Below are 15,982 nucleotides of genomic sequence, written 5' to 3' on the forward strand. Positions count from 1 at the left end.
TAGATCACAACATCTGGGGGGGAAAAAAACCCTTCTTGGAGTCCATTGTGGCACATTAGGTGGTGCTGGAGGAGAGGAAGAGGAATGGTTGAGATGAGGCCATGGACTAGCATCAGTCAAGCAGCCGTCGGCATCGCTGACACGCCGTAAATATGATTTGTCGGTCGGGGCGGATATTTATTACTGGCATTTGGTGGAAGCTGCTCTGTCCTTGAATGTTCACCGAGTGAATCCGAGCAGAAACGTCAACCCACAGCAGAAAACAGCCAACAGGAATAAACTCAAGATCAGGGGAATACGGCATAAATCTGTGAACAGGCGCCATTGCAGGAAGGATATTGAAAAACCTTACTTGCATACTAAAACGGAGAGGCTTCTCCCGTCTCTGCATCATTTACTAGCTAGATTTGAATACGGTAAGGCTTCAGGGAATCCTCTGCACTTTAAATGCCAATTCGGTGCATATCAGTTTCTTTAAAACCAGCATTTAGACAGATAACTGCTGTGATCTGTGAATGGCAGCGAGCTGATTATCTCTGTCACAGGTCAGTGGAACATGGACGATAATCTGTCTTTCTTGTGCCTTCTGTCAGCCACAAATATGCAGAACCTTCCACCAGCAGCTGTCGGACTGCTTCGTCTGACTCCTCCGTTGTTGTGGCTTGGCATCGTTCAGCAAGAAGGCGCGTCCGTGTCAAAGGGTTGCAGATTTGTTTTCGTCTGCAGCGGGTCAGCCTCGCACAGCACTCGCTGTGCCTTGTACGCGGGGGACATGCCACTGCAGCTGCGCCTAGTCTGAGCAGAAGAAGGAGGGTGGCTGGAGCTGACCCTCCATCTGTCTCAGCTTCCCACAGCTCTCACCGTGACAGCAGACAGAGGGGAGCACCACGGTCCGTGTACAGGTTTAAATAACAAAACCTCATTAGAGCCTTCTCCTTTGTTCAACACAGCAGCTAAAAAGCCAACAAGTGATCAAACAGCGCGTCTGAAAAGTGTAAATATAGACCTATTTACTTATCAGCCAATTATTCATTCAAGCCATTCTGGGATCTTCCTCATTAAACCTTGGAGGTATTTATTCAAAGAATGCCAGAAAAGCCTCGAGTGAAAGACTAAACCAGATTTTAAAAAAAACAAAAACAAAAAAAAAACCATTCCTTTAAACAAAAAGAGAAAGAAAAGAGACAGAAATGTATCTTCTGACACCCTCCAGTACACAGTCTTGATGAAAAAATGAGAACAAAACAGCTATTAACTTCTGGGTATGTTTTATTGACATTCTTTTCAAATCTTGGAGAAAAACAAAATCTTTTAAACCTAAAAAAAATCATCAGTATAATAAAGAATTGAAGCATTTACATGAGATCTTCAGTTTGTAAGAAAAGAAGCCTTTTACATAAAGCTCCTGTGTCATGGTGTTTCATCAGCTCACATGGTTTAATAAAGATTCAAACTCAAACATGGATGCAAACTTAGAACACATAAGATTCCATAAATAAGAGACAAAAAAAAAAAAAAAATCAACTTTGAACCTTTCTCCCTGAAGCATATGCAGACGGAAAACATCAGCAACAGAAAGGCTGAGTGACATTTTGGTTCAGGAACTGATGAAGAACCTGAAAATTGCTGCACTGCATCTCTTAGAGCTCAAAAAGAACCCATAAGGGTAAACAATGGTGTATTCTTAGCTTTAAACAGAAAATTTCATTATGATTTAAAACTTTGGTAGTTTGCAGCCTGAGGACAAAATAAAGAAAAACAAAACTAAGTGGGGGGGGAGGCATTATTATTACTTTTTCTTCCCAAACCAAGCTCAAAATATCAGCCACATTAACAAAAACAGTTTTGTGATATAAAAAATGGAAAGGATCTGCAAAGAAAAAGAATATAGATTGTAAGAAAACCAAGACTTGTAAAGATGTAGAGCTTCTACAATTGTGCACAAATATTAGAGTTTACAGATCATTAAAAAGACGGAAGAGGGAAACTCCTGAAAACATCTTTTAGCTTGATATTGATAAAAAGGTAGTGCTTCACAATAATAATAAAAAATTACTGTACTTAGATCCTGCATCCCTCTGTATCTACAGTGGGAACTATGGTTTTTATAATCAACATATTTCTTTAGAAAGAATGTTTTATTCACAGTATGATGGTAGAAATGCATCTCAGCAGTATCAATATTAAAAAGATGTTTACAGGCTTGAAATAGATGATCCAGGCCCGTTTAGTGTTAACGCTAACCTTCCTGTCGCAGAACAACGTGCAAATGTGAGCTGGTGAGAGAGAAAAGATAAACAAAAAGGAATAGCTTTAATGTTTCACTTAAAGAGATTCTGAATGTTTTTCTTCTGTCCAATCCCACTTCCCAACTGGGATCTACACGAGTTGCTAAGAAGAAAAGATGGAGGTCAAAGTTTCACCAATCTTTGCTGCGAAGAGTACCTTCGTTTTCGGAGCAAAGTTTGGTTTATTACTTGGTTTACGATAAAAAAATAATACTAATAAAAAAAAAAGAGGACATGAAATCACCTGTAGAAATATCCAGCTTATTAAAATAAAACAGAATGAGTTTGGAACGCTACCATCCAAATGTCAAAAATAAGTTTACCTGAGGAAAACATTGAGTACAGTGAAGACTAAATCAAAGACTCCGAGTACAAGCGTAAATCCATACAAATGTCCCTTTCCCACCCGAAAAATTCAGACCACAGTTCACGCATAAGACAGGAAACATCTTCCAACGCAGTGCAGTCCAATGCCACGACAAACAAAAACTATAGAGTAAACCAAACCTATTCCGAGTCTATAATTATTAAAGTTTCCACTTGATTCTAGAGGTGTGTTAGAGATTAAACAAAAATCCCATGATTACTTGAGCTAAAATCCGATATGGAGTCTCATTTAAAATTTCTGTTAAACAAAAACGGAAAATCCCCATTTTTAGCATGAAGACTTTTAGAAAAAGTGTTTCCCATGCTTCAATAGTATTCTGCCAACTTTAGTTAACAGTTTAAAGTTTTACACACAGACACACACACAAGGTATAAGTAGACTAGAAAATCTCCATGGTTTCTTAGCGGTATCTTGGAACATCATCAAATGCCATTGTTCTGTGGACCGTGTCCATGTTATTGCACAGAATAGAGATGCATTATCTGCCCTGTTAAAACATGATCAGTACTATTTAGGTTTCTGCTAAGTGAAACCGTCTAATCGTCGTCTTCCACACTTAAACATATCTGAGTGTAAAGATCTCTTTGTGCCTGGTTGGTCTGTGGTCTATGTAGAGGCCTACAGTAGAAGTGTGGGACACAGTATTCCGGCGGGCCATGATGGACAGTTGAGAAGACATTATTTCCACCTTCCACACAGGGAGGCAGCGTTCTAAGTGCCAGAGGAAGAATAAAATGACATGATGATGTTCTCGTGAAGGTCAGGCGTGCTGAACAGCCAATTCTTGTCCAATGAAACGCCGGAGGCGATCCAGATACTGAACGTACAACTCAATGTCATTGTGTCCAGCGCCCTCCACCCAGAGGGGCTCCACGGCCTTCGGGCAGCGCTCGAACAGGGCCAGGCCGTGAGAAAAGTCGATCACCTCGTCCTCCGTCCCGTGGATGATGAGAACCGGAGAAGTGATTTTAGACACTTTTTCAATGCTGAAAGGGGAAGACAAAAAGTTTAGTTACGCTTCACCGAAGTATGGTTAACATTCACTGAATGTTCTTGTGCTAAGAGCTAGCAGGTCACAGTATAGAAAACACTCTTTAGTGCAGAGGTTAAACATGTTGAGACATTTGTGTGTCACTCAGGGTCTTTCAGCTGAAAACAGGAAAGCTGAGCAGAAAAGATCTCGATTTATCCTCGTCAGCTTCCTGCCCCATCAAGGAACATGACAGATTTGGGAGCTTTTAGAAATGTCAGATTTGAGGTAACAAATCAAACAAAACAACATTTTAGCAGGACATGCAAACAAAGACTGTTTTTGCTCCGTTGGCTATGCTAATAAAAGCATAGCAAAATAAAAGCTGGTAAAAGATGCTAAAGACAACTTAAAATATGAACTAATTTTGCTTTTATTTTCAACGAATGTCAAGTAATATTGTTTAAAAAAAATCTCTTGTTTTAAAGTGACAGTTCACTCACAGATAATGTTGTTAAAATCACAAATAATAACTATAAGAAATATAGTAATCAGTAATATAGTTTTTTAAGCTTAATGGGACATTATGGGACAACTGAAAATCCCACTTTCATAACCAGCAATATGTTGATGTACAAAACCCATGTTGCAGCAGCATAAATATTTATCAATCAAGCATAAAAAATGCAAATTTAAGTTCACATGACTGGTTTTACTGGTTCAGTCTTTCAACTCAATAATGTTTGGCCTGATAGTATTAAGATGTTTGGGACGTCGCCTTAGCATGCTTCTTTCCTGGTGGTGACTTCTGACAACTGTGGTGTTTTCCGGAAGAAAAAAAATTTAAATAAAACTTTCAGTGAAGCAACAGTTAGTTGTATGAAATTCAATCAAACATGGAAAACTGCAGGGGTAAAAGCGTGCAACTCATATACGTCAAGAACTAAGATGGAGGCCTGCCGCGTGTATTTCCCCTCTCTCACAACACACTTTCCTGTCTGACAACTGTCAAAGGCAACTAGAGCCGACAGAAACCTAAAAATAAAGTACGTAAAAATGCAAAAACACTGTCCGTACTGGACTATTTTGCTGCTTTGAATGTATGTAAATCAGGGGTGTCAAAGTCAAATGGACGGAGGGCCAAATAAAAAATTTAGCTACAAGCCGAGGGCCGGACTGATCGAATGTTCATTGAGATTTTTTTAAATGACGCATTTGGTCTAGTGCAGCGGACCGGCCCAAGCCTTCGTAAATTTCCTGCGGACCGGAAATAAATCAAGATCATCCCAGGGGCCGTAGAAAATCTTCTCGCGGGCCGGATGTGGCCCGCGGGCCTTGACTCTGACATATGTGATGTAAATGCTCAATGCTGATTACATATACAACACCACATTAGCTTGCGAGGCCTTAAGCTTCATTCAACTTGGGCCTATCCCTCACTCCTCTGCAAAGTGGGATCCGATAAGGAATTCTCAGTAGCTCTGAAAATAAATGTTTAGTTTTACGGTTCAGGGGAAGGTTATAAAAGCCTCTCAGAGGTTTAAAGTGTTACTTCAAACTGGAAGCAATGGAATCAGGAAATGCAACGTCAGGCAGAGCAGCTGGTAAATCCAGATCTGCTGGGCCAAAAAAGAAAGTATGCAGAGGATTGTGAGACTGGTTACAGATCACCTGTGAAGACCTGCAAGAACATCTTGCTGCAAAAGGTGTTTCAGTACCTCATTCTACAACACAGCACATAAACATCTGCTAGACAAGGTGATGAAGCCCTTTCTGCCCTCACGCTACAAAAGGAGCCATCTGTTGTATGCAAGAGCTCATTTAGACAAGCCAGATTCTCCTAGGAACAAATTGCTTCTCACCCACCTATAGAATCAAACACTTAGGTGTGAATTATCACTGGGATTCTCCCGCGCCATATTCAGCCCCTAAAGTAACAAAGATAACAGCTGAAAGTTGTTATTTGACAGCGCTTCTCTTCCACTGAATTATCTTAGCTCTCCTCTCCCTTCCACCGCATCAAATTGACTTACTTTTATTTTCTGTATAGCAACAATAAGTTTCCCGTTAACTGTAGAACAGGTCTCTACATTCCAGTTCCCGATGCAAACATTCATTATTCGTTCTTTTAATTCAAAAATATTTCTGGGGGGAGCGCCACTGGTCACACTTTGGACACCCTCAATAAAGTTCTAAGAGATAGAAACGCACAATACATCTGCAATAAGGCCAGTATTGTTCCGATATTATCAACCAATGTTGACTTCCATCTTTTGTATTTCAGTAGAGGAAAAGAGGCTGTTCATGTGTATTTGTCTGGTCATGTGACAGCGATGCAACTGGTGTTTATTTTAATGCTGTTAAAAAGGTAGGTATAGAATACACATTTATAAATATTAGCCATAGTAGCAATATTAATGTTGCATATCAATACTGGCCCAGATTTTTATTTCAGTGCATCCCTAGAGGGAGATGTGTAGCACTGAGCAGAGGGTGAGAAAGACTTACTTGGGGAAAACGTCAAAGCAGTAGGTTTTCTTTGTGTCAGGAAAGGCAACTCTCATCCCAGAGGTTAAAGGTGAGTGAAGAATGACGGCGGCACACTCGTACCGCGAAGCCAAGTCCACAGTGGGAACCGTGCCGATGCTCTGTCCGTACAGGATAATGTTCTCTGGAATTATGCAATATCTACATAAAATGAATAGAGTAAGACTCATTAGCAAAAGGAGTGTCAAGATGGAGAGCAGGACAAAAATAAATACAGCCACTTAATAATAATCCCTTTGTTCTGAGTCTATTTCAGTAAAAAATTGTCAAAACACTGAATTTGCCTTTTTTATTTAAATCCACTAGTCCTAATAGCAGAAGGGTACAAAATCATATCTGGGCTTTGCAGATGAACAGGCATTTTGAGACACCCACCAAAGTTTCCCAGGTAGATCTGGTATCAGTACAGAAAGTTTGTTTGGTTGAACATTTATGCCCTCCATTTAATTGACCTTCATGAAGTTAAATGATACTGATGTTACCAAAGGTTCTGTTGCAGCTTTTGAAGACAAAACCGTAACTTTGTTGTGCAGTGTATAATCTCTCTAGATAAACGCCGTGTCAAAACACAAATGTTTCCATCAATCTCTGTTTTTCCCAAGCGCAACTTTTGCCATCCTAAGCCCCATCTTCTCACATTGATGTGAACAAATTGTACCTACAGTCATGTGGAAAACTGAGGACAATATAAAAGGTTCAGGTCTTTCACAATAGCTGTTCAAAGAACAATATCTAATGTTTTTTGTTTTTTTTAAATCATTTTCAGAAAAAAAAGTGATTCAATTACATTTTAACAACATAAAACAGAAAAATTATACTTTACTTTGTAATTGCAAAATAAAAATAAAAATGTAGGTTCTCACTGGGGAAAGAGTTAGGACACCATATCCCTTATTTAGGACATAACTTAAGAGAGAAGTTTCTTGTGACCTATGACCTCTGGCCTCAGTCTGAGGAAAGCTTCCACCATCCCTCAGTTTCAGCTGTGATATGTTTGGGGGTTTCTGGTAGATAAATCCCACTTCAACTCACCTCCAACATCTCAAGGAGATGAAGAGCTTGGCGTTGGCCAGTCCAAGAAGTCTTTTATATTCAGTTAAATAAATATATTTATTATAGAAGCCTCTTTTCTTAACTATATTGGCATTTTTATTGTATTTTTTATGCTAGCTTGTGCAATGTAATTTAGTTTGGCATCGAGTTGGTGCTGAATGACAGTAAAACGAATCGTGAATTTAGTTGAATTTTTGTGCACAAATTTACTTCTTGGATTTTAAACATTTCCACATTTTAGTTTTATATCCACTGTTTTTATTATTAACATGGAGTAGATAGCTTATAAGACTGTAGATTGTTGAGTCTTTATTTTGAAAAGATACAATGCAAAATAAAGTGTTTAATATTACTCAATTAACAATTAAAAAACTGGAAAATCTATCAATACTAAATTTTCATTCCACTAAAAGTAAAGATGACTCAATTTGTTGTCTGTAGATGGGGGCTAGAAAACCTTTTTCAAATAATATCAGGGCACAGAAAACAGAAAGAAATAACTGAAAAATGCTCAAATAGATTTCTTTTTTAAATGTTTCCTACTTTTTTTTTATTTACAAAAAATAATTTTAATTTATAAAAAATGTCTAGCACTTGAATGGACCCTAAGGACAGTAAAATACAGTCCTGTGAGACTGGGGTGATTCTAGAACGACATACCGCGTACGCAGGGCATGCCAGGCAGCGTCTATGTCTGCGTACAGGTTCTTCTCCGTGGGCTTGCCTGTGCTGACTCCATAACCCGAGTAGTCGTAGGAGAAGATGTTGCAGCCGATACGGCTGCCGAGGCCAATGTAGAAGCTGCTCATCTGGCCCAGGTCGACTGCGTTGCCATGGGAGAAAAGGACGGTAAATCTGAGAAGAGGCAGATTTAAAGGAAATGTTGGTAGATGTACTGAAGATTCCTGAAATGTTGTTATGGTAAGAAATTTTAGGGTAGATTCTGACCGATAAGATTTCAGCTAATAGCCGAGAACTGTTTCGCTAACAACAAGAATTTTGTTGCAAATAAATATAGTAAAAACCGCTCTAATGAGATCAGGTTTTCTAGCTTTTGCCATGATGAAATAAAAACATGTTTCTCTCCTTAATTATATGAATCAAATATATATTTTTCTGTATTTCTGCTTGCACAAACCCAGATGGCTACGATCTCTGAAGACTTATTCTTCAACTGATTTTAGAAGTTAATCAGCAACTGCATATATTAGCAGGGTTGGTCCCACAATGAATCTAAATTACGTAACAAACTGTTTAATGTTTAAACCAGCATCATAAAGCCACGTACCGATTCCTGCACACGTCGTCAACACAGACCTGTGACGACTTTGTCTCCGACTTACTGGAAACTAATATCACTGAGTGCAGCGCTGCTCATTTATGATTGCAACCATAAAAATATTAGCAAGCAAGAGAAACCAAAACTTTACATTCCTATAAAGAATCAAAAAGAAGGAAGAAAGTTTAGACTATTAGGGAAAATGTGTGTTAGTTGACAGTGATCAATTAGAAAAACCTAAAATGAGGAAATTTCTGAGTCAGTCAAATTAACAGGAAAAGGGGAGGACGAAAATCTGATATTTTCAGATTTCAGTTTCTTTTTTTGATAAATAAATAAATAAATAAATAAAAAGTCATATCTTATACTTGACCTTAACAAAAATAAAGATCAGGAATCATTCTCTCTGATTGGTGCATCTCTACATTAAGATCAACAGCATGAAATCCAGGGCTCAAGAACCGGCCACAAGCAACATTTAGCTTTGTTTCCGCTGAGCGGTACGGGTCCACACGGTTCAGTTAATGATTTTAAGGTCCAGGATGTACAGAAGAAAGTCTCTACGTCCAGTTGGACTGGCGGGGTTCAACCTAAGCAGCTGTGTTGTCAGACTAAGACATATGTGACACAATAGCATGTCTCATGTCTCAGTATTGAAATCTCAGAGATTTCTTCTCTCAAATCTGGAACATCGCAATCTCAAAAAACAGTCGAGACCGTTTCCAGCTTCTCACCTGGCATTCCCTGCAACACGAATGTACATGCAGCCAACTCTGTTTCCTCTGCTGGAGCGAGTGAAGAACACTTCGACCTCGTCGAGATCTCGCTGATTGTACTGAAACTCTGCTCGGTCCGTCAGGTGAAGCTTCCACTTCCCCTCCACGCCACCGGCTCCTCCGGAAACCGAAGCCGAATTCCTCGACCGCAGGCTCGACGTCCCGGATGCGCCCAGTGTGGGGGGATCCGCTTCAGGGTCTGGAAGAAAGGCGTATGTAGGCTCTGGAGGCAAGAAGGCCAGCTTGGATGCGATGCGGCTCGGACATGGTGGGCAGCAGAACAGGCAGCAGAGCTCTTTGAAAGAGAGGCCATTCATCCTTCACTGTGGTGCAGGAAGACAAGAGGGTCACTGTACCAGTGAATATACATCAGCTCCATGCTAACACAACAAGAGCCTTATGACAATGTCATGTGCGAGCCACTTTGCCTGGAGGTGACAGTAATGAACATTTTTACATCTCTGGCAAGTTTCTCAACAATAGAGTACATATGATCAAGTCCATGATCCTATATTAGAAGGTCTGGGTACAAAATGAGAATTGTAGTTTTGAACTTCTATTAAGATGAATAAGTGACCAATTTAAGCATTTGTCAGCTATGCAAATGAGTCGATGTCAGCAATTAAAAACAAATGATAAAAGGAGCTCTAGATATTAAGGATTTTGCTTTATGATATAATGTGTAGATTTTTTTTCGGATTAAATAGGAAGATTATTTTGTTTTGTCCAAACATTACTATACCATAGGATTCACAGCACTTTGCAAAGGTTTTTTGAGTTGTTGACTAGAACTGGTCAATATCCAGTTTGACCTGCCCTGACCGATGACCAGACTGTGAGAATTTCAATCTATAAATTCTAATCTTTTTCTGGTCAGTGAACACACCACACAGAAGCTCTACTCTTTATTGCAACACTCTTTGTTGGAGACAGAGTTACTGAGGAAAGACAGCCCAAAGTTAACAATTTGCAATTTCGGAAAGGAAGCACAAAAAGGCGTAAGAAGCTTTATAAAATAAAATTTAGCTTGTGTCAACATGTTTGTTTTTTTAAGGACAAATATATGGAGTAAATCTTACTGTCACGGTAAAAATCTAAATTGTCCAAAATATAAGTTACACAAGTAGCTAAAGGAGGTTATCATTTCAAACCCTGACCCTTTTATCTCTGTTTTCAAGCATTTGTTAAACATGGTTACAAAAACTGCTCTTTTTATGGTCTTCTGCATATCTAAATGTCAAGTACCTACTGTACAGTCTGCTGTCATTGTCAGTGAAATAATAATTAATACATCAGGCAACAATGAAAAACTGCTCTAATTTACATTATGCTGAGCAGAAAAACTGACGTACCTGTTGAGTTGAAGATCTCAGCGTATGAAATATAAACTTTCCTTAGACAAACGAGAATAAATAAATAAAAGATCTTCCTCTTCAGTTTCCAACACAGGGCGTAGTTTAGGTTCTCTACCAGCAGAACCAAAAAAAAAGTCGTGGAGCCAAGCACCTGACGGGGAAGTACTATTTACAAACTATCAGCAGGTTTTTCCTGGAAGAGACTGAAGTCCGGAGTCCAGCCATTTTGTAAAGTTCTATAAATGTCTTTAGACTCTATTTACTTTTTTAAATAGCAAAACCGTGTGCTTGATGGGCCAAAATCCTCGTTTTTTTTGTTTTCTTGATTACAAACCCATTGGCTACAAAGCCATAACCTACTACAAAAAAAGAAATTAAACGCTTGTTGAAAACAACCAAACACACAGACCGCTGCACCCCACTGAACAAGGAAAAGAGGGAGTGATATATCAGGTTAAAAGGCAGCGAGTCCGATTATCATCTCACAGAGAAGCTGTTTGTCTGCGCACCCGCTAACCGAGGCTTAAGCTAGCAACTCGGAGACATAAACACTCCGTAAAAAAAAACCCAAACAGCTCACATGAAGACTACCGTAACAAACCGTCTGAAATGACTTAAACTTCCTACATAGGTCCCGTGTGAGCTTTGCTGGTATCTCAGCTAACTGAGATACCAGCGTTTTGTCCTTTAAATTAATCCTAGTAAGAGCGGTGTTTTCCTTCGTCTTTGCTATTTCACCGCATCCGGAAGCGTAGTTGACCGGATATGACGCGAAACATTTTTCGTTACGGAAGCTCCCGGAGTTGGTTTGACAAACCCCACGCCACTTTATTTGCATATTTGCTATAGAGATAAGTCGCACAAGAACCAAGTGTTAACGAAAGAAAAATATCAATAATTGGTTCAAGCTAGTATGTAGAGTTTCAAGCAAAACTGGGTAGTAACTTACACTTACTTATACTTTTAGGAATAGTTTTATTACACCGTATTTTTCTTACTTTTACTTGAGTAATAAAAGTACTCAAATAAAAGCGCCTTTATTTGTGTTTTATTTGAGGGCAGTAGTGACCATTATCACTATTCCTGAGTAAAATTTCTGGCTCAAGTAACTTCAATTAATTAAAACTAATTAACTGATTAATTATTTTTAATTAATTGCACCAAATGATTTCCACCAAACATTTGATGGAAAATGTTTTGTACATTTTCCGCCAAAAATGCAACAAACACAGACACCCAGTTTATGTTTGAGAGACTTTTTGTTTGTAAGCAGGCTTGGTTGAATGTTCAATTCTGATAACTTGTATTGCCTAAATATAGATTGAATTGCAACTTATTTATCATTTTCTACAATATACATTACTGTGTAATGTTTAGAGAAACGTGAGTATTGGTTTTACATGTTTGATGTTGAAAAGATTTGGCTTAAAGGTATTATCGTTCTTTTATGAATGACTGTGCTATTTACTGTATCGATAGGCTTAATATTCTTTGTAATCTTTGATCGAACCTTTCGTTTAACTATCACAAAGTAACTAGATAAACATTTTTTCATTTGTTATGTTACTAAGATTAGATAAGGTCTATTATTCGAGCATGTTCAAATCTTTATTCATACCTTTGTTTCCTTCAAGATGAGATTACTGAAATGCTTTTATCAGTTTTACATGGCCTTTAGATGGTTCAGAGTACTGCAGCTTGTGTTACTTTTGACAGCTTATAAATATTCTCATAATACTCAGTTGGTGATCTTTTTGGACTGGTTTTACTGTAAAAGCTAGGTTGGATTTCAAGGTACTGCTGTTCACATACTTGCTATACAACCCCCACTGAGAATCCCAAATATTTACAGAAAAACTAAATTGTTACAGAGAAAATGTTTTTTTATTCCAAGCAACAATGCTAACCTCCAGAATCACTTTATGTAAAAACCTAGTTACTCCAAATGCTTTCAGAGTTTTTGTTCTATACAGAAGTTGCTTTTAGGAGCAAAGAATCAAGCACATCATAAAGAAATGCTTAAATTCAGTTTTAGTTGAAGAACAGTTGTTTTCCTCATATACAGATATGCCCAAACAAAATATAATTTAGTTTCTGTAAAGGCTTGAAGATGCTTGATGCAAATTTAACTTGTTTGAGTCACAGTTATTAAAACAGAAGCCATCTTGTCTCAGGTCAGAAACAACTAAGGGACACAGTTTTATACTAGAGAAGATTGAAAAACATGTTGCTTTATGTAACTACTTTGTATGTGCTAAAGCAGTAAAGCTATAATTAGAACAGCAATGGCAAACAGTTTGAAAGTAGAAGAAGACTCAGACATGGTTATTATCACACAGTTGTCCTCTATACCAGCAGAATGTTGAGTACACTGTGTTAAACATCTAATTTCTTTAGGCCTGCAGGGCTTCTGTGAGGACTCATTCCAGATGCCTGAATCTTGAGTAAAAATGAATGACAACCATAGCTGAAAATAGGGAACTAAATTGATGTCACAGTGTGCACAGTCTACCAATAATATTTAGATTTCTGCAGCACATATTCAAGTACCTCTGTTCATATTCTGTTTTTTTTTTTTTTCCTGGATGTTTTAGTAAGAAACAGCACTTGCAATAGTGCTCCACTTATTTATGTAGGACACTTTATATAAAGTGGCCTTTATTTATGTACATAAATACATAAAGGTATTTTACTTGTACCATTATTTATTTATAAAGGTATAAATAAAGGTACAATCTATCTAGATATGAATAGATATCCATATCTATAGATTTATCCATATAAATCCATGTGATTTAGATTTATATCAATAAATCCATATAATTTATCCATAGATAATTATATATCAATAGCTATGGATATATATCTATCCATATCTATAGATTTATATGGATAAATCATATGGATATATGATTCATCATATGTGGATAACTGGATAAATCATTTGGATATGTGATTTATTCATACAAAAATGGATATGATTTATCCATTTTTGTATGATTTAGGATCCTACAGCTGTTTTTGGTGTGAATCTTTGCAATACCATCAGAGAATGCAGTTTCAGCAGAGGGTAATTGCTCATGTAATTATACTTTTACAATGCTTTACAAAACAACAGTAGTAACACAGTCAAGACAGACTCATTTCCTTGGGGCAGGCTCTTGGTGTTCCTGAACATTAAAACACATTATGTGCTGCTGAATGGTAGCTTTTGTGCCAATGGCATTTTGTTGAATCTCAAAACAATAAGTACAAAAGCAGACAAGAGCGCCAGTTTATATCAGCAACATTTAGAGCATGAGGTCCTCGCAGAAGCATTCAAGTCCATTAGTCTTTTTCACATTGTTAATTGCAGCAAAAAGTTGTATTGCTTTGAGTAACTTTATACAAAAGAAGAGCAGCTTGTGCATGAGGAAAAAGATAGTTTACAAAATTTGATTAAAAGTAGAAATCAGAGGAAAAGTGGGGTGCATTTGTTCTTGCCTCTCCCAAAGCAATGTTTTGTACAGCTGCACGTCTCGGGATGCGTAAGCCATGTTCATTTTTATTTTTGAAAGTCGGCTAAGACTGAGGAGAGAAGGAGACTTCCAAGACTTGGCACATATTCTCAGTTAAACTTAGTTGTGGGCACTGAATAGGCTAATCTATATATAAGAATGCTTTGACTTAAACCTTTCTACTGCCTTTTTGCAGAAACCAATGAGCTCTCTTCAAAGATTGCAATGCATTTAATTCCATCCAGTTTTCCTGTTCCTCCTGAAGAAAAGCCTCCCTACATGTTTATGTTTCCAGTTATAGCTCAAATCTAACTAGATCATCTTCCACATGCATGCTCTTCCCCCTATCTGACTTGAGGCAAACCACAAAAAGTGACCTCTTTTAAAATCAATGCATTTCTCCTTGTGAAGTCTGTCAATTACTAGCCAGGAATTTCCTTAGGAAGTAAAAAGGAGGCAGATCATTTTTATTTTAGCAAAACATAATTATGTTATTTTGTGTAGCTCTACCACCGAAAATCTTGATGAAATCCAATGTTTGTAGCTGTAATGTAAGAAAGTATATAAAACAGTAATACATTTGTGCATAAAAATGAAAACAAACGACAAGTATACTTTAAAATAAACTTTGTGATTTTATTGTTTTATACTTAATCTTACACATCATACAATCCTAACTCTTAAAAGAAAAAAAAAAAAGAAAAAAAAGGTTATCTGGTGGTGTCTCTGGGGGACTGGAGTGCGAAGGGACAGGAACTATATCTCTGAACAAAAATTTGATCTGAAATCTCCACAATTCATCTTTAATGACAGTGATCAAAATAACCTTAATCTGCATTTACTCTTGTGGTGAAACAGAACTTAAACCAGTCAAAAGATATAAATTTATCAATATCAATCAAACCTCCTGTGTGATCAAGACATTTATCATCAACGGTGATGTTAACATTGAATTGAAGACAGCAGAACATAATCAAGACACAGGAAAAAAAAAAAAAAAAAAAAAAAAAAGAGGCTAATGTACTGATGGACTAGATTATGTAGGAATGCTAAATCTAGTTGCTGGTGCCAAATCACAGTCTAAACAATGTTAGTGGTTCAACTGACACTTGCGTAAAAATGACAACTGGCTATCCATTCTCTCCCTGAAACAGTCAAAATAAAATCCAAATAGTCTGTTAAATTGACATCATAACATGTGTGAAATATCGTGGATTACATTCAAACTGCTCGTAATTATTAGAAAAAAAAGCCTGTTTACAGGGTCGGGTTACTGATATGAGCAGTCATAAATAAGTACAAATCATGGGACCCCCCATGATCTATGCAGCCAAACAATCTTTTTACAAGTCATCTGTAAAGCAAAACTAAATGTTCTGTATCAAACAATATTTGAAAGTCTGGGAATTATGTTTACATATGCATGTATATTCAGAATTCACCAGCTATAAGTCTTCGTAAAGCGAGACTGTTATTTGTCTCGTCATCACCCAAGATTCACCCCCATCTGGATTTCAATTTTCCACTAGATGCAAAACGGCAGGAGAAATTAATCACAGTCAGGGTTTATAGACGCTCAGCCTATCGCAGGTAAACGGGCTCGGTATTGGCATGCCAAGTCCTCACCCCAGCAGCCATTCAGACATGTCCATCACCAACACAGAGACTTCAACAGGAATTCAAATGGAGGAGTTAAAGCGGAAAGTCATCTCAGAAGAAAGGCTTCACATCGATCACAATCTGCATTGGCTTCGTTTTTGGGGGGGAAAAAAAAACAAAACAAAAAAAAAAAAACCTTTCAGTTTCCTTTCAGCTTTTCTATAAATACT

The 15,982-nt window shown here is 37.7% G+C and overlaps 1 protein-coding gene across 1 annotated transcript; it reads right to left on the reverse strand.

The window, feature by feature from the left end:
* Positions 1–2,985: 2,985 nt before the first annotated feature.
* On the reverse strand, positions 2,986–11,510 carry abhd17ab (abhydrolase domain containing 17A, depalmitoylase b). Its single transcript, XM_044128673.1, has 5 exons — positions 10,654–11,510; positions 9,260–9,624; positions 7,907–8,101; positions 6,155–6,334; positions 2,986–3,662 (listed from the first exon to the last, which is right to left on the reverse strand). Exons 2-5 carry the CDS (start codon positions 9,616–9,618, stop codon positions 3,437–3,439), a joined length of 960 nt encoding a protein of 319 aa, XP_043984608.1. The 5' UTR covers positions 9,619–9,624; positions 10,654–11,510; the 3' UTR covers positions 2,986–3,436.
* Between the last annotated feature and the right edge of the window lie 4,472 nt (positions 11,511–15,982).

This window comes from Gambusia affinis, linkage group LG10, assembly GCF_019740435.1.
Source record: "Gambusia affinis linkage group LG10, SWU_Gaff_1.0, whole genome shotgun sequence".
Taxonomy (NCBI): domain Eukaryota; kingdom Metazoa; phylum Chordata; class Actinopteri; order Cyprinodontiformes; family Poeciliidae; genus Gambusia; species Gambusia affinis.

What these genes read in the sequence shown, in the direction of transcription:
- abhd17ab (XM_044128673.1), bottom strand. Translation starts at nt 9,618, where the DNA reads ATGAATGGCCTCTCTTTCAAAGAGCTCTGCTGCCTGTTCTGCTGCCCA. An exon ending in TGGCATGCCCTGCGTACGCG is followed by an intron (nt 6,335 to 7,906) that starts GTATGTCGTTCT and finishes CATTTTATGTAG; the next exon opens with ATATTGCATAATTCCAGAGA. An exon ending in TGCTTTGACGTTTTCCCCAA is followed by an intron (nt 3,663 to 6,154) that starts GTAAGTCTTTCT and finishes TTCCCCTTTCAG; the next exon opens with CATTGAAAAAGTGTCTAAAA.